At 44.1% G+C, this 19,548-nt stretch overlaps 1 protein-coding gene across 1 annotated transcript in view; it reads right to left on the bottom strand.

Annotated features, from left to right (window-relative positions):
* MTSS1 (MTSS I-BAR domain containing 1) overlaps window positions 1-19,548 on the bottom strand; it is a 216,269-nt gene that overhangs the window by 167,381 nt on the left and 29,340 nt on the right. Inside the window, exon 2 of the mRNA XM_075588465.1 lies at window positions 319-380. Within this exon, the coding sequence (XP_075444580.1) occupies window positions 319-380 (62 nt within the window). The remainder of the gene's footprint in view (window positions 1-318; window positions 381-19,548) is intronic.

The following is a 19,548-nucleotide window of genomic DNA, read 5'->3' as shown; positions in this document are numbered from 1 at the left end:
CTATGTAACTATGTAACCCTCGCCACATATACAGGTGTGCCATTCATGACAGCCACTTTTATCCCCTTCACGGTCAGTGTAAATCAATGTTTTCCCTTCCCCTATTGGGTTAGAAGTGGCCATCGTTGAATAAAAAAAAGAATAATTCAGTCCCTTCTTGCAGCAGAGCGGTTAAATTAGACAACATTGTATTTTTTTTTGGTGAACAGAAATGTCATAAAAAGGATGAACAAAATGGGCAAAGGCGGGTACACAAATAGATATACTGTAGAGTGTGTTGTATTTCACTCTCTCATAAAACAGAATATACATTCTTACCGGAGCTGTGACTGCAACTTCCCCGCTTTGTTTATAAAATCTTCCCAAACTGGATAACTCCCCTACAACAAAAGGCAGAAAAAGAAGAATGGTTAGAAAGTCCGTTCCTTTTTAATGGAATGTTCATGTTAGAGTCAAGACTTCTCCATAGAATAGAATGTCAGTGTCTCACATACTGTAACTGCAGTGTAATTATTTAAAAGCCTTTCTATGCAACGTACACAGGCAGCAATATGCTCTCTGACCCCCGGATAATGGTCCGTATTGAGTATGCTATGAACTAGTCTTCCCTATGCTGAAGACAAGGTCAGGCCCCATTCATTCGATGTGACGTCTTCATAACATACGATCATAAAAAAGGCACTTTGTAAAGTTTGCCGGAGGTAACTGGCAATACTAGTTTATCGAGTCACATTAACCCCTTTTGTTGCCGGATGCCAGTATTAAATAGGTTTATATTTATCTGTGCTTTACAATTCTATATTAAAACAATTCATGCTGCCAACACTAGGGAGGATTTGGCAAGTCATCCTTAAAATTAGGACACTGGGTAAGGAGCAGTAGATTTATTAACTCCAACGATCAATCTTCAACAGCCCTGACAGTCTTTCGTCTTTAGAAATAAAAGAAGTGAAATAAAACGCATGGCACTCAGTCAGGTTACTACAGGTGTTATTTACTCAAGTCTTTTTGGCTGCAAAACTGGGAGAGAATTGGACCAGGTTAACACAGGAAAAACTGAAATGGCTTCCAATTGGATTTACTTTCTTTGATATATATTATGCGGCGTTATGCTCGGATTTTGCACAGTTGTGCTGCCAGGAGACTTGAGTAGCGAGAAACACGGCATTGTGGGGCACAGCTTCAGGTAGCAGAGCAGTGATTAACTGCCCTGCTTCTGAAGCCGAACTGCAGTCTTCCCTGTGCTGGCTCCCATAGTGGATGAATGACCTCCTGCAATGGTCCGGTGCAGACATTTTTTGAAGCCCTCCCCATAAGGATATGAATAAAACAACAATCCTCGTTAAAATCCCCCCACGCCCCCCCCTCCACCCACCCCAGGTTTTAGTTACAGAAATCCCTTCTTTCCTGAGACATTTACATGACCGAGAACCAGCTTTACCACTGGGATCAAAAAATAGAAAGAGCGGAAGTTCTGGTCCCATTAATGTGGTTTTTTAATGGCTCTGCTGAAGGGAGACGAATCCAGCAACAATATTGTGCTAAAACCAATAATCACTGGAATGTGGAAGGGCTCCAAAGAGCTACAAATATCCCAACTCTGCTCTAGGAAAACCGGTTCCAGCTAAATAACAAGGGGGGTTGGGGTGGGTTAGGTGGAACATCTCTGCTCAATACCTTCTATAATATTGACTTCAATACATATTACTAGCTGCACATAACAAGGAATCTCTAAACACCGACTGCCCTGCCAGTGAACCTTTTTTCTTCTTACAGATGTACGTAGTGCTGTATATAGAATGTTGCAGGTACAAAAGAGTCCCAACAATCTAGGGAGGTGAAGAGACTTGCTCGAGGTCACAAGGAGCCAACACTGGAACTCAAACCAGATTCACCACTAAAGAGGGCAATTCTCTGGAGCCTGAAGTGGCCGTTTTCGTCAAAAAAAATAATAAATCCCCCAAACAGCGTATAGAAATTACCTCTAAACCTTCAGCCCACAATATCTACGCTAGTGTGTTTCCAACAATCTTCTTACTCATTCAGTGGCAGACGGCTCAACAGCTCATTGCTTTACCTTACATTTGTTTGACATTCATACATAAAGCAAACAATATGGAGGTGGGAAAAGAGATTCATATACAAGAAAAGATACCATCTATACCCTTCAGTGACAAGGGGGTCTGCAGAAAGGTTTTTGCATTTTGTATTGCTTGTATGGATGAGGTTACTACACATTGTCCACTTGGCTCCACATCATTGTGAGATCAGAGCCCCAGTACATTCGGATTCCCAGTCGATATGGATGTCTATATAGCCACAGAGCAGTGATCTCCAAACTTTTGAGTACGAGGGACACATCGTATATTCTACACATTTTCGCGGGCAAAAGAAAAAAAATGTTTATATATTTATATTTTTTAGAAAATAAATGAATAAGTTTTATTTGGATCTTTTTTGGGTAATCAGCATGATATGATTCATAAGAGAGAAATGTGACAATTACAAAGAAAGGATGCCGTGCTTACACTGGGAAATGATATATAATGAGCAAAAATATATATATTTCAAGTTGCTGCTGGCCATATAAAATCTTGTGGGGGGCCTGATGTGGCCCCCGGGCCGTAGTTTGGAAACCCCTGCCATAAAGTAACAGAACGGTCTTCGAACATGGTTGCGGGTTGACATTCACAAACACATTTTTAATCTCGCCAATTATTCCTACGGTTTTGCATTTTGAACAAAATAACCCAAAGTATTTCATTTCCGCTACTGGATCTGTTCAACCTTTTTAAAGCTCTGCGACTCATACACGCGGATCACTTCTAGTAGTTGGAATTTGCAGGTACTGTATGGATCTGATGCATAATCTGTGACTGCACATAACGGTCAGAGAAATATAGGAATTACAAGCTTGTAAATAATACTAAGATTGTGCTAGAAACCATTTACTTAAATTCATTTATTTCCATATCGAAATAGTTACAAAATGACTTGATAATGTACAGATAATGAAATCACAGAAAGACAAAATGGAAAAGTAAAAAAAGGAGAATGTGTCAAATAATGAATACATCCTGTAAAGTCAGATGTGTACATCATCACCATTGGCAACGCTTAGCACGCAGCCAGCGGCGGATTTACCACCATGCCAATCAATGGGTAGTCGCCCTGGGAAGGGTGGTTAGACCTCCCATGTGTAGCGGGAGAGGGAGGTTGACCCCTTAACTATAGCGGTTACTAACCGCCAAGGTGATTGAGAGGTTAGTGGAACCCCTAGGCACTTACATATGCCGGCCGCCTCCTTTCTGCCGCCCTCCTCCTCCAGTCCGATTAACAGTGTCAAATGACGCCGCGCACTTCACCAAAGTGACATGACACGGCGTCTCGTTGCCATGGTAACGCAACATAAATTTGATGCCGCCATGGCAACAAGACGCCACGTTGGTGACGTCCGCTGCGTCATTTGACGCTGCGAATTGGAAGGAGGGCGGCAGAAAGCAGACAGCAAGGAGGTGCCCGGCGTATGAAAGTGACTTCCCATCAGGCCTGAGAGCACAGCAAATGTATATGGGGTGGACATTTTTGCCGCCCCAGGCCCCGCCCTAAAGCGAAATCTGACACTACACACAGTGTCAGACAGAGAGCTGGGGATAGTGATGATATAAAATGAATGTTATATCATTTTGGAGAAGCAAAGTTACCCAAAGACCACGGCGCCTCATGATTAACGGAGTTAATAAGATTTTTTTTTTTAATTAATTTTTTTCATACAGAAAAAGTGATTATGATTTTTGTCCATGTAAATAAAAAGCATAACATGGAAAGATACAGCAAATAAAAGAATGTAGAGCAGTTGCTATGAAAAAGCCAATTTGATCGCAGCCATGTCTCCTAATCTCAAATATTCAGCATTTTAGATTTTTACAAAACAAATATTTCATTAGTAATCATAATTTTATTATACAGGCATCATTCCAATGACATTTTAGCTGCTCGCATAGCAGTATTTTGTAAAGGGCGCTTTATGAAACCACAAATCATTCGTTCCCAAAAGTAAAGACTCGAGTCACCGTAGCTTTTTGTTTTCTATTTGTACACAAAATTGTAATATCTCCTAAAATACGGTCTAAAAATGCAACCCTCCCTGCCCGGCTTCTAGGCAGATTACATCAGTGTGTATTATATGGCTACTCCGCATGGGTTACTGTAGAGGGAGAGGGGGGTTGGCCCGGTATTAAAAGGGTTGCACCCCATATGGCCACCCCGACCTCACCAGGGAGGCAAGGGGTTAACTGGACTGCGGTCCAGGAATGTGGCTTACACCTTGTCATGTAAATGTATGTTCCCCTGTTCCCATGTTTCATTATAATCCTGTATTTTAATGTTTTAAAGTGCATTTCTGTATCTCCAGTTCTGGAGGTCGCAGAGAGTTGATATTTTGGCCAATGTGTGGAGTCACTGTAGGCATTAAAAACTGGCAAATTTCGACCCACTGAGCCCACCAGAATGGAACTTATTAATATGTGTAGATATTAAAGTGTATATGTATGGTATTTTGGATCTGCTCTGACAATGCAGTCTCCATCTGCTATGCTAATAGGTCATGAAGGGCAGCCGGCTGATTGAGCCTAAGCACTGTGATCAAAAGTTAACTGCCTGATTGTTTACACTAAGTACTAATCAACCGACCAAGTACTAATCAGCAGACTCTGCCACTCTAATTGTTACCTGAGGGTGGAGAATCATCAAACTGGAGTGGTTTGTAAGTGTTATGTCTACACCTACAAACAATGCAGATACTTCATTTGGTAGACTGGTCGTTGCCCCTGATTTAATTATAGGGCTACCCATAGAGTCCCAGTACACATGGGCCAATTAGCTGGGGGGCATGGGTTAATCTGTGTCTCCACGTAAGGGATTGGATACAGATAATTGTTCACCAATAGTCTGTATTCAATGTTAAGAATAGGGTTACACAGGTATAAAAACTGTGTCAACCCTACAGTTTTTATTTTTAGTTCTTCTTCTGATACCATCTTGAATGTCACCGGATTGCTGGAGAATTGCTAGCTGATACTTCTCCATTCCCCAACCCTAAGTAAGTGTTACCTTCTTGTCTGTTAATTGTACTATATTGCTGTGTTCACCTTTTTTAAGGAATAAATATATTTTATTATATCTAAGCCTCGTTCAGTTCAACCCAGATATTTGGTGTTCATTATATCTTGTCATAAGCTACCGTGACAGTTACCTTGACACAGGTACTGGATTTAGGCAGCTGGGCGATGAGGTAGCAAGGTCGTAGAGTAATGGGCGCCACAAACTTTTGTAGTAGAAGTCATTTATTCATATCTCCATTGACATGGACTGCTCATACGCAATGATGTTGTACTGTATTTTATAACTGACATACATGAATACAGGTCTTCCATCAGTGCCCACTCATCCCTCAAATGAAGGTACGTTGAGTTAGTTGCTCTGAATAACTGTGGGACCTGGCACCCTCTTGTTGCTTCATAACCATCATCGGTGCAGGTAGTACGTCTATACTATTACTTTATGAACATTACTCATCTACAACACCCCCCCCCCCCTTCTCCTCTGCTCATGTCCTTCTGGAACCTAACCTTCTAGAAGAGTCCATCATCAAATAACCCCAAGTGTTGTCTGTTAGTAACCCTTTAGGAGGGGTGTTACATTAAACTTTTGGTTTAACCACAAGAAGATGATTTAAAGAGTTTGAGTACAGGAGGGAAGCCTATTCCAAAGAAAGAGGGGTGCAAGAACAAGAGGTCATTCCCTGAAGCTGGAGGGTGGAGGCTAGAGGAGAAATGTGAGGAAGTTCTTCACAGAACGGTTGTTAGATTTGTGGCATAGCCCTCCCAACAGATGTGGTAGGGTCTAATACAGGCAGGGAATTCAAAACATGCTTAGGATAGACATCCAGCTATTCTGAAAAAAAATAATTAAGCCAAGGATCAAGTAGGGTCTGAGGTTTTACAGATAGGAAAATGGGCAGACACGGTGGGCCAAGTGGTTCTTATTTGCAGTCAAATTGTCAATAAAAAAATAAATTTAAAAAAAGGAGGGGGTTAAAATATTTATAAAATCCGCCCTACTTCGGCACACTTGGATATGCAAGCCCTATATTTTAGACGTGTATGTGCAGTTACACACTCATGAGTCTCATTTATAATCGGTTTAGTTTCCATTTGGTAAAGCAGCATTTCCCCCCCCCCCCAAAAAAAGAAATTTCTCCAGAAGTGAGCGGATCCCTACGCCCTTGACGTTCAGAGAATATGTACATTTTTAACAGTTTATTTGAAATACAAAAACAAAACAAAAAAAGCCTACATATATGGCCATATAAAGACGAATTTGCAACTTTCTATTGGTCTCCAGAGCGAGCCCAACTTTGCAGCCATTTTGTGCCCACCTAGCATTTATTCTTGGTTGGGAACCAGGGACCCCTCCCCCCTAAGAGTTCAGGGGTGTAAGGATCGGGATGTCACACCGCCCTCTGCGCGCTCCCCTTCCGCCGCTGCCGGGGGTCCCACTCGTGCTCTCACTGCTCCAGGCAATGTCCGACATGCGCACGTACCCCGCTCAAAGCTTTATGCTTCCCTCTCCAGCCCACTTCTAGACTCTGCCCATGCCGGACCATCAGCGGGGCGCAACGAACATGCACAGTGCGCGACCAGGTATCCAGGATGTTTGTGGGGAGCGCAGTTATATATGTGGAAAGAAAAACACAAGCAAAATAGTGCAAATATGCCTTTCAAAAAAACTGGATATTCAGTGAGTTCTTAGTAGAATCCAGAGAAATTTGTACTTACAAATTTCCCAAAGTACACATGTACATAAAGGTATCTTTTATCCCAAAACAGCAGGTGATATAGATATATAGGTGAAAGCTGCTGTTTCGGGATAAAAGATACCTTTATGTACATGTGTACTTTGGGAAATTTGTAAGTACAAATTTCTCTGGATTCTACCAAGAACTCACTGAATATCCAGTTTTTTTAAAGGTATATTTGCACTATTTTGCTTGTGTTTTTCTTTCCACATATACAGTATATCTGCACTCCAAACAAAACATCCTGGATACCTGACACTTTTGGATTGAGGAAAAGCAATCTACATGAAGGATTGAAGCTACACCTTATTTTATATATTTATTCACTACAGGCATACCCCACTTTAAGGACACTCACTTTAAGTACACTCGCGAGTAAGTACATATCGCCCAATAGGCAAACGGCAGCTCACGCATGCGCCTGTCAGCACGTCCTGAACAGCAATACCGACTCCCTACCTGTACCGCAGCTGTGCGCAAGCGGGGAGAGTATAGAGCCTGTTACAAATGCGTTATTTACATCAGTTATGCACGTATATGATGATTGCAGCACAGTACATGCATCGATAAGTGGAAAAAGGTAGTGCTTCACTTTAAGTACATTTTCGCTTTACATACATGCTCCGGTCCCATTGCGTACGTTAATGCGGGGTATGCCTGTATATCACATATTCACCTTAAGAGTTTGAATTTTCACTATTATTTAAGCACTTATTATAAGTCACTTATTTACCATTTAGTAATAGATTTAAGCGCCAATAGATAACTTTGTTTGTACAGTGTGCGACCAGCACGCGCAAGAGACGAGCCGTCTGTAATTCACCTGGGCACCTCCCCACACCTGTCCTGACACCATCACCTTCTCATTGGATGCCCTCTCCTATATATGCTCTGAGCATAATTCAATGTTCCGTTGTGTACAATGCTTCCTAGCCTTGCAGTCTTGTCCGCAGCTCTCTGTTATTGACCCCAGCTTGTTTTGGACGCTGCACTTCTGTACTCCTGATCCCGGCTATCTACGACAATACGCACCTCTCCAACCCTAACCTCAGCACCCGTACAACGACTATTCTCTATCCAACCCGGACCCCGGCTAATAGTACCTGCAACGATCCGTACCTCTCCAACCCAGACACCGGCTACCTTGACCAACCTACACTCAGGGCCCAGCTGTGGGTGGTGTCCATCCCCACCTCGGCCCCGCAGTCACGCCTTGTTTGTGGAAAGCACATTGTGACAAGGGGACCCCAAAACCGCAGGTGACTCGGCAGCTTTAAAAAAGGGAAGGAAGTCGCCTTTCCTGCTTTTAGAAGCGCTACCAACATATTTCTTTGATACTGTGCAATAACATTTAAATGATGTGCACTGGGAACAACTCTACAACCCTCGGACATTAATAGAACAGAAAACATGCACGTAGAGTGGCCTTTTGTAATTTGTCATAGGACAACCGCTTACACATACTGTACATGTATTAAGTATGAATTCGGAAGCTTCAAACAACGCAAAGTAGTATGAAGAGATGTATCCTCTTACTTTTCTTCAGATGGTAACAAATACCACCGACACCATCTTGTGCACTAAAGTTGATCTATGATGTGGTCTTTATTTATGGATTCAGCAGCATGGATTGAGGCAAGCAGACACACAGGAAATGCAGATGGACAAAACGCATAATATACAGCTGCATACTGTATGTATCGTGCCCACGATTCCACCACACAGTGAAGCACATTAACATCCTGATAGAAAAGGAAACGGGCAACCCTGTCCCCAGCACTTTCAATAGTGCCATGAACATGGAGCATCTCCGGTATAGACTCAACACCTATTCTCTCCTAGACCCTCTACAATCTGGCTTCCGCACTGCTCACTCTACTGAAACAGCCCTCACTAAAATAACTGACGACCTCCATGCTGCCAAAGACAGAGGTCATTACACTCTGCTCATATTACTCGACCTCTCTGCAGCATTTGACACCGTGGACCACCCTCTTCTCCTCCACATTCTCCATATTCTTGGTATTCGGAACAAAGCTCTATCCTGGACCTCCTCTTACCTCTCCCATCGTACTTTCAGTGTCTCTTTTGCCAACACCTCCTCCTCTATCGATCGCTCTGTGGGTGTACCCCAGGTCTCTGTCCTGGGACCCCTTCTCTTCTCTCTTTACACACTCTAGGTGACCTAATCACATCTTTTGGGTTTAAACATCACCTCTAAGCTGATGACACACAAATTTACCTTTCAACCCCTGACCTGCTATACGACCAAAGTTCTGAAACTTAACATGGCAAAAACAAACAGAGCTCCTTATACTTCCTCCCAAACCTGGCCCTACTACCTCCTTCCACATTACTATTGGAAATACGATCATTCACCCAGTAGCCCAAGCACGCTGCCTAGGGGTCACACTCGACTCCTCTCTCACATTCTCCTCTCACATTCAAAACGTTTCTAAACTTGTCGCTTTTTCCTCCGCAATATCACAAAGAAACCCCTTTCCTCTGTTACTCGTCTGCTAAAACTCTGACTCAGGCCCTCATTCTCTCCCTGAAACAAGAGAAAAAACAGTGCAAACGCAATAGTGAAGTATGTTCAAAATATATTACAAATGTAAAAAAGGATAATATCTGCGTACATCAAGTTAAAACATATCAAGCATGTCATGCACTCAGGCATGGGTTACCAGGCACCGCTCACTGTGGACATCAGAAGCACTTCAATGCACGGCCCCTCACGTGTTTCTCAGCTGGACCCTCAGGGTAGATGCCTGGACCTGGGTGGCTGTTCCCTTGCCAGCATCGGAGAACCTCCCTCTTGCGTGTGCAGAACTTCCGTCTGGCTGGCTTGTGAGGTCGAAGGTGACGATGCAGGAACAATACGAGCCGCAGTCAGGCTTAATGTTCAGTCTCTCCGCACAGTTTTGCGACACGCCGCCAAGCAATGACGGCCGTCGGCGGATTACGGCGTCGCTCGAGATGGCAATAAGCACCCGTAGAGTCTCGATATAAATGACTGGAGATACCCGTAGAGAATTCGGAGTCACTCGTAGATCAACAATCCTACGCGTTTCATAGCAGAAGCTACTTCTTCAGGGATGAATCCCTGTAATATTACAAATATTTTGAACATACTTCACTATTGCGTTTGCGCTGTTTTTTCTCTTGTTTCACTGTCTCTAGGGGTGCTGAACCACTCCACGCATAACAGCAGCAGACGCCTTATCAACAATAGAGGTTGTTGCTAACTTACCTTATCACAGAGGTTATAATGGGTGAATAAGTATTCACATTGTTAATTGAGGATCACCATAGTAGCGCACTGTATTTTATTTCTCTCCTCATTCTCTCCCGTCTCGATTACTGCAACCTCCTGCTGTCCGGCCTTCCTGCCTCTCACCTGTCTCCCCTACAATCTATCCTAAATACTGCTGCCAGAATCACTCTACTCTTTCCTAAATCTGTCTCAGCATCTCCCCTCATGAAATCCCTCTCCTGACTTCCGATCAAATCCCGCATCTCACACTCCATTCTCCGGCTCACTTTTAAAGCTTTACACTCCTCTGCCCCTCCTTACATCTCAGCCCTAATTTCTCGCTATGCACCATCCCGACTCTTGCGGTCTTCTCAAGGATGTCTTCTTTCTACCCCCTTTGTATCTAAAGCCTCTCCCGCCTTAAACCTCTCATTAACTGTCCCTCACCTATGGAATGCCCTTCCCCTCAATACCTGACTATCACCCTCTCTATCCACCTTTAAGACCCACTTGCTTAAAGAAGCATATGAATAGCACTGTGGATAATCCTGGACACATGATACATAAAGCTTGGCCCCCTGCAGACGCACTTACTAGAATTCCCTCCTACTGTCTCTATACGTTCTCCTTCCTACCAATTAGATTGTAAGCTTCTCGGAGCAGGGACTCCTCTTCCTTAATGTCGCTCTTATGTCTGAAGCACTTATTCCCATGACCTGTTATTTAAATTATTTGTTATTTATATGATTACAACATGTATTACTACTGTGAAGCGCTATGTATATTTATGGCGCTATATAAATAAAGATACAATACAAAGACTTTTTCCTTTCATACTACAAGTCACTTTATGCCCGTGCCCCACGCACCATAAATTAGAGGGGATGGGAGGGAGCAGGGTTTAAATAGAAAAAGCACTATTCACACTTCCTACATATGGTGTGTCAGGTCCCAAATACATTACACTAGTGACCAAGTTCAAGGAAGTGGAAGTCCACAGTCATGATGAAGATCTGTTTGCAGCTTTTGCACCAGATCGACCAATCTGATACGGAACTGCTTTCGGGGGAATCCCTTATGAAGTGGGCAAGCGCTGCAAAATGCGTAGGATTAGTAGAGACATCTCTGCTTCACATTCACGTGTGAGCCCCATGCACTTCTTCTCTTAGGTTTTTTTTTTTTTTTAAGGATTACCATAAATTAGTTGTAACCTCCTTGTGGGCCGGGACAGATTAGGACTGCAAAATTCTACGTAAAGCACTGCATACATACTGTATCAGAAAATTGCTATAAAAAGCATATTTACAATTGGGTTCAAAGAGTTTTGCCCACTTATATATAAAATGGTGGAAACTTACACTGTTTTTTCAATTTTTTATTTTTTTTTCAAATGAAAAAAATAATAATAATATTTTCAAATTTGCCACATTTTAATTTTTTTTTTTTATAACCCTGTAGATGCCCCAGGATGTACCCACTATGTCATAGGTCTGGCACTTCAGGGGCTTATCCATGCCCTTTTTTGGGCTAGTTTTCCCTGGGAGATCACATGATTGTGATAAGACTATATTCATGTCTCAGACAGGTCCACAAACCTGCCTTTCCCATTATGTCTTAGGACACAATACTTCCACTGCAGCAAGGGATTCTGGGTAATGACATGTCAATAAAGCACTCAGTGTGTGCGTGTGTCACTTTTTGCATGTTACACATTTTAACATGGATCCCTACAAAGATGGTCTGCTGTATTACACAGATTTTTCCGCTCAGCTAGGGTTAAAGTGTATGTATGTATGTATGTATGTATGTATGTATGTATGTATGTATGTATGTATGGTCAGTCTTAATAGGGTGGGTTGGTGTGCAATTACTCAGACTGGTTGTCCCTAAAACATTGTTCCGTCTGCATTTTTTTTTTTATGCCACAGTGCACACATTTTTCCCCCATGGCTTTAGCATTGTAAACACTGCAGCCATGGGACAGCGAGGCTGGGTTAGAGGTAGGGAAAGATGAACAGTAAAAGGTTTTGCTCAATTATAACAAAAGTAGAGTTGCAGTGAAGCAAAAGCACTCAGTTTTACCTGGACAATGAGTAAGTGTTTTGTGACTAGCACGTACTCAGTCACAGAGAAGCCACTCATTACTAATGATATCCCTGACCACTTGGTGTACAGGAAAAACCCTTACTGTCTTTCAGGGCAGAAAACACATAATCCAGTGTTAAGATCTTGCTCGCCATCATCCATGTCCATAGCCGCTCTCTTACCTTTGTATAAGATTAGCTACAATTTCCGCGTTGAATGTTTTTGGTATTTCTACAGTTTTGTCCTCTTCCTGTGATGAAGATTCGTGGCCTGGTCCCAGACCGCAGGGCACCACGTGGCCATCCAGTCACCGGTGAAGCAACACACAAAGTAGTAATGGGGAAGCGTCCCTATCCGGGGGCCTTACCTACAACACTCAGCTAGTTGTGACTCAAAGCCAAGCTGTGGCCTATGGGGCAAACCAAGGCCTAGTCCAGGGAAGCACTGCTCCCCGGACATTACCTCTCTGGTTGCCCTCCTTCTACTGCCTTGCGGTCTCTCTTGGCGCCAAACCCCATCTCCTTCCTTCCTCCTGGATGCTCGAGCCCTATTGGCTGTACTGCCCCACATGGTCCCTAGCTCCCTAAGAATCCTGGGACTTTTAGTCCCGAAATATGCTGTGCAGAGCCACCTAAGATGGCTGCCATACTTGGTATTCACTGCGCATGCGCAAGGCATTGTACTGAGCATGCGTGAGGGACAAGATGGCTGTCCCCACACTCGCGATCTGGTGCGGAGCTCCGATCAGCATGGCAGCTCTACTTGTAGCCTCCCTCCCCGCACCAGAGGTAAGGGGACTCTGCTACCTGGTGGAGAATCCAACGTCTCTGCTTGGGAACATATACAATACAGAAGTTATACAATAAAAATGCATATCATCATAGAACTTAAGTCTGTGTAACAACGCTAAACAATACTGAACACGTCGATGAGCACGGTTATTATGGAGGCAAACCGGCTCTGATATCTGCTGAGGCTCATAGTGAGGGGCCCCTAATGAATCATACACCATTCTCATTGGGGGGCGGAGTCTCACTGACTCCTGTGAGTCTTCTCAAACGTCCTCTTCGTTGGAGAGGCTATGTCATGAGAGAGAGGATTTGGCCCGGGATTAAAGGGGTTACACCCCATTTGGCCACCCTCTACTCTCACCTGGGAAGCAAGGGGTTAACTGGACTGAGGACCAGTAATGTGGTTTTTACCTTGCTTCAGTATCCAAATGTTTATTCCCCTGTGTAAATGTAATGTCTCATCCTGGTGTTTGCACTCACACATACACTAGGGTTGATGCGGGAGGGAAGGGGTTAATGTTAATTTAGTGATTATAGCCCTTTGTTCGCTTTTCCCGCCTTTTCAGGCTCCATTTTGCAGCCTTCCATAGGTCGCCATTGAGCCTCCATGCGTTCTAATGGCAGAAGTAGCGGTTTTGGACCTGTTTTCCAGCGACGACCAGCAGGTGGCGTCCGAGAGGAGGAGCGGCGGTTTCCAATTGTAAGTCAATGGGCTCGTTGACTTCAATGGAGATTCCTCAACGCCGGCCTCGAGGAACAGGTTGGCAGCCATCCAAACCGCAGAGCGCAAAATCGGATACAATGTCTTTGAAAAGAGTTTAATCACTTCAGTGAAGTTCAAAGACAATTGGCGTGGGAATCTTAGGATCTACGGCGCCTAGGAATAAAGTTCTTTTTGCCCCTTGCTCCTAGGAACCCCCACACACGATCCACACTGGGTCCAAGAATGAGAGACCCCCGTAAGGGGTCGAGCGGAGGAGGGTCGCGCCATTGACTTCAATGGCAGAGTTGAGGTCCCATTGAATCTAATGGCGGCGTGCGCCATGCCTTGTCAATGGCGGCGCCGGCCATTGATTCCAATGGGGAAAAGCCGCGTGGCGTAAAAACGACTAAGTGTGAAATGATGAAAAATGTAAGTCCATATCTCCGGTTCTGGAATGACCAGGGGGATGGGATTTGGGTGGCATGTAGCCAAGGTTCCGGCTTTAATGCATGACCCTTCCCAGCCCCCTCCGACCAACCAGACGGAGTGTGGACAAATGTAAAGATTTGTGGTTTTTCCCATAGACTTCAATGGCGGCGGTTTCTCCATTGAAAGCCTATGGCGCTGAACCCCATTGACTGCAACGGCGGAGTTGCTCCATTGAAGCCCATGGCGGCGGAGCCCGTTGTTTTCAATGGGGAACGAGTGAAAAGCACAGATTTTTTAAAGGGAAGAATCCTGTATTTTAAAAATGTGTTAAAGTGCATTTCTGTATCTCCGGTTCTGGAGGTCGCAGAGAGTTGAAATTTGGCCAATATGTAGGGTCACTGTAGGCATTAAAAACTGGCAGATTTCGACCCACTGGACCAACCAGAACGGAACTAATTAATATGTGAAGATATTAAAGTGTATATGGGATTTTGGATCTGCTCTGAAAATGCAGACTGCATCTGCTATGCTAATAGGGCAGGAAGAGCATCCTGAAGATTTAGCATAGCCCGGTGATCATAAGTTAACTGCCCTGATTGTTTATACTAGGGTCAGGAACAAAGGAAGTTGAGTGGTTTGTGAGTGTCATGCTTCACAATTAAAATCTACTTCAAAGAGATTTTCCTAGCCAGCTCGGCGCCTAGGGTTAAGAGTAAAGGGCTGAAATGGTATATAAGTCAGAGTCACCCCTTACTCAATTGTCTTCATGGTCTTCATGTATTGTCGTGATGTCCACATCTGAACCTGAATTATGGAAGAAATGGCCCATCCTGTATCCTGATGGCTTTCTTGTCCTAACCTTTAAGTAAGTGCCTATATTTTGTCTGTTATTTGTATAATCTCGTGTGTTCACCTTTTTCAAGGAATAAATTATATTTTATATCTAAGCCTCGTTCCGTTCAACCCAGGTATTTTTGGTGTGTATTATTAATAGCCTGCCACAAAGTTACCGTCACAGGCTTCCATCGGCTTGAGGCTCTGGCCCTCTCATAAAAAGGTGTGAACATTGTCTCTTTGTGGAATGAAGCTCGAGCTTCTTGGATTGAGTGGTCGGCTTGTTGTAGCCACTGGGGAGGGTACTGGCCCATTACTTGTTCGGGCGGTGCCCACCAGTCTCCATTTGTGTTGGCGGAGGTTCCTTCCATAGGATCTTGAGTCGGCTACACGTGCTTTGCAGATTGATCAGTCTACCCAAGCGGCGTCATGCCTCAGTTTAGGAGAATCCGCAGATTCGCTTGTCTGTAGAGAAACCAGGCTGTTTAGGGATACCTCAGACCTCGACCAGATGATTTTTCCGGAATAAGGACAAATAGCGAAGGAACCAAGCTGCCGGGAGTCGTCCCTCTAGGTGCAGGGGCATGGTAAGTTTCCAACATCTTATCTCCCGGTCAGAGAAACGTCTACACACGCAGGAAAAACCATGGACTGGCGATCTCAGGTGGGAGGAGCCTTTTTAAAATGCTTTGGCCAAGGTAGTCCTACCAAGTAGTAGATGGGGCATAAATCCCATGGTGTGTACGGTCATGGGGAAGAAGAGAGATATAGAATATACATACAATGTGCAGACACACACAGCTATCTCAAAAGTGAAAAATAGTACTTCAGTATTAAGGGGATACCTTTATTATTGGGTAAAACAATTGATATTTTAGGAACAATGTTTAACACAGATGTAAAATCCAAGATAACAATCGAAGGCAGATGGAGGTAGAGAAGGAATTTCAAGATTCTTTTTAAATCTACTAAATGGAACGGCATACAGTACTACACTTTAAATGCCAAGCCACCATGATAAAATCCTTGTCTGGTAATCAGGCATTCCGACAACTATCCTTTCGTCTGAGGTATGCAAGGGCTGGCTTAATGTATTGACTTTTACAGATTTCATTTCATATAGATAGAGCACAGCGCGTTTGCCAAATACAGAAGGCTTAACCAGCCTGACGCCTTCTCTTTGTAGAGTCGCAATTAAAGGGAACATGTGAAAATTTAGTGATACATTTAGTATCAGTTGCAAAGATTTATGTTGGCAGAACGTGCTGTGTATGGTGTAAGGAGAGAGGTGTACTCTTTTAATCTTTGTAGTTTGATCTTTAGATCTTTTAGGTTCATTATTATACCAACAAAAGGAGAAGAAAAAGAAACTGGAAAGGTACAATGACTAAGCAGCTGTGTTACTCGGGTATTATCGGCTTTCTAAAATCGTGTTATTGCCTGAAACCCTAACAATGCATCGCAAAGAAAACAACTGTAGCAAACGCTCTGAAACAGCACTTACAGACTCGTGTGATTCGTATCACAATAAGAAGATTATGCTGTACCATGAAATCTTTTTACACCGGTGTTAAGGTACAGCACCTACACCTCCATCATGCTCAGCCCCTTGAGTGCCCATAAAACATCCACTAGACATCACAAGGGTTGGCCCACTGGTGGCCCTTGTGACATTTAGTGGATGCCACCACATTATTGCTTGTGAATGCAATCAGGAGAGGAGGATTTCCTTTTGCCTTTGCGAAGCCAGTGTGCGGGTAGCGACCCTACGCTTATCTGCAGTGTCGCAAGGTACGCGGCACCTTCCGACACTGAAAGATTTCATCAACCATTCTGTTGGGTTCAGTTCAGACATTTTAAGTGAAATGAGGCGCGAAACGCACAGCAGGCCTCTCTGGTAGTGAAAGTGCAGAATATACTTTGTGTGAATATTGTGCTGGTTTAGTTGTTGACTCTCTCCTCCAGGCCAACATCCAAGGACTGACACCAAGATGATTTGGGAATTTGGGGTTAAAAAAAAAAAAAAAAGAAGAAAATGCTCATGAAAAGCATAGATTTATCATCAGTAAGACTTACAGCAGATACTAAAAATCAATGAAACGGTCTCCAAATCAATAAAACTCAGAAAAGTAGAGAGGGTTGACATGTCCATCTTCCACGGCAACACAAGGCTGCTAAGAGGTAGCGGGAATGTGGAGCATGACCTTGTAAGACTATGTAGCACCACTCGTGGGTTTGGTAGTAAGGTGACCAGACGTCCCGGTATTAGGACTCCGTCCCGACTTTTTGGGCCACTGTCTTGGTTCTCTATCAGCTCCCGTTGCGCATGCGCGATAGGTACTTACCAGCCGCGCGACTGGCATGCTCTGATCGCGCATGCACATGAGCGACCAGCAAGCGCATTTTGCGGCATTTGTCCCGTTTTTTGCCAGAACAAATATGGTCACCCTATTTGGGACAGACATATGAAGTGAATGCTGCACACCTAGAAAAGTGTATCAATGATACGGTGCTCCCGTGCTTGAACGAAAGCCTGTTGTCAGTCCTAGATCAGTAATAGAAGGAACACAGGGCACAACGATTTGGAAATTTAAACTCATTTGAGTGTTGGCTCAAATAAAGGAGTTTAGATTTCCAAATCCGTCGTTTCCTGTGTTCCTTCCATCACCCTATTTGGGAGCCATGGGTTTAGAACGTTATTGATGCCCATAAGTTTGTAATTTATAGCAGCTGACTCCCATGGCACATACTGTTTTTCCTTGTGGTAATTGTGATGGTGGGGGGGGGGGGTACTCAGGCCATTGAATAAAGGTATTATACCTGGCTGCGTGCCCCTGAGCCATATGGGGGAATTGTGATTGTCAGCTCTTCAACCCAATCATGGCATGTAACTGCAGCTGTAATAAAGGTGTATGTGTATTTTTACTGTTTCAGGAGTGCCAACCAGCGGAGATGTGCAGGGCGTGAGTTTCAGGGGTGATTTTACGGTACAATGTTTTAAGGGTGTGCTTGGGTAGAAGGGGACCACTGTTGAGGGTTACCCTGAAACATGTACTCAGGAATCCCCCCAGATTCCTGAGGAACACAGACAACCGGATAAAATCCTCTAGAAAGCAGTGTGCAGCTCACCGCCAAATCTCCCTGCTTCAGGACAGGCCAGGCCAGGCCAGGACAGTAACACGGAAACCAGTGTGGGGTTCAGTACATCTCTCAAAAAGTATAAGATGAAGAGTTATAGGTGTTTTAAGGTAAAGTGTAGAGTGACAGTTCTGCGACCCAGTGGTGGCTGTAATACTATGATTGTATTAAAAACCGTCAGTGTGTCTCCCACCAAGGATAAGGTGTCGAGAATCATATCATGTTTTAAACGTATGAGTTATTGGGACAGTGTTTCCCTGTAAATCGCGCAAAGGAAAAAAAGGGTTTTAAAAAGCAGCAGCTTACAGCAAAGCGCATAGCATTTAGCCAACTTCGGCTAGGAAGGTCCAGGAGCGCTGAGTTTTGCTGTGAGTGCTACTGGAGTAAAATATGATTAAAAAGGTTATGCCACAATTTTTATAAAAAATGTATGCAACGGTGTGTCTGGACCCTCCTGACCCACCCAATCTCATATTGGCCCCTGTGGTCTAACCGGTCCCCATTACATGGTTGTGTCTGGTGGTGCACCTGTTGGCAACAGGACTCCGGAGTCTCCCGCATGATGTTGGTATGGGGAGTGTCAACCCAGATAGGCAGCTGAGGTAGTGTGCTAGAGTCCTACCTACATACAGTGCAGCACCTCCACCTCATCAGGATCTCTGCGTCCGCAAGGAGGTGGTTCTGATGAGGACCTCCTCTGTGGTGCCTTCCTCTGCGGAGTAACTTCACACTCAACACACGAGGGTTCTTGTGAATAAGGGCATCTTTATTGATGGTTCAGGCAAACTGCCCCTCACAGCGGTCAGCTCAGCCGCTCATCTTGTCACAGCACTGTCTTTCAGAAGAATCTGCCCTCCCAATGAAGTTGGATCACCTCTCCCCTCAGAGAGATCCCCACCTGTGCCAGGTCCCTGGACACAGTGTAGGCCTGCCAGCCTTACTGCTGCATCTCTTGATTGACCTTACTGCTTACTGTAGAACCACACTCTTGAACGCCTACTTGAACTTGAACCACTAACTTTGGGCAGTTCTGTGTCTTATATAACTTAGGGAATAGCCACACCTCTTATGACACCAACAGTGGGCTCAGAGTATGTTACCACCCCCTTTGAATACATATGACACCTCACTAGGGTGTGAGGGAAAACCTCCATGATTGATGCTGGCAATCCTGTATATTTACCAGGCTTACTGCCAGCATGAGAGAGAACTGTATACCATTTTTAAACATCGCTACAGGTATATAAAAATTGATGTATAAAAGTCGTCAGGGGATATGTTTTTGGTAAAGTAATGTTCAAAGGAAGTCATTCAGTGTGGATGAAGGTTCATTTGCATAGGAAACAGAGGAAGCTACCAAGCCCCTAAGCTTCAAAGGACCAGTTTCAAAGGCCGTCCAGGATATGAAGTGTTAACCATGTGTTAGCATGGGTATGGAAGACCCTGTGTTAGC

The sequence above is a fragment of the Ascaphus truei genome, chromosome 2, assembly GCF_040206685.1.
Source record: "Ascaphus truei isolate aAscTru1 chromosome 2, aAscTru1.hap1, whole genome shotgun sequence".
In the NCBI taxonomy this organism is placed as follows: Eukaryota; Metazoa; Chordata; class Amphibia; order Anura; family Ascaphidae; genus Ascaphus; species Ascaphus truei.
Note: the sequence above shows the minus strand (reverse complement) of the source record. Positions and strands in the feature narration are given on the sequence as shown.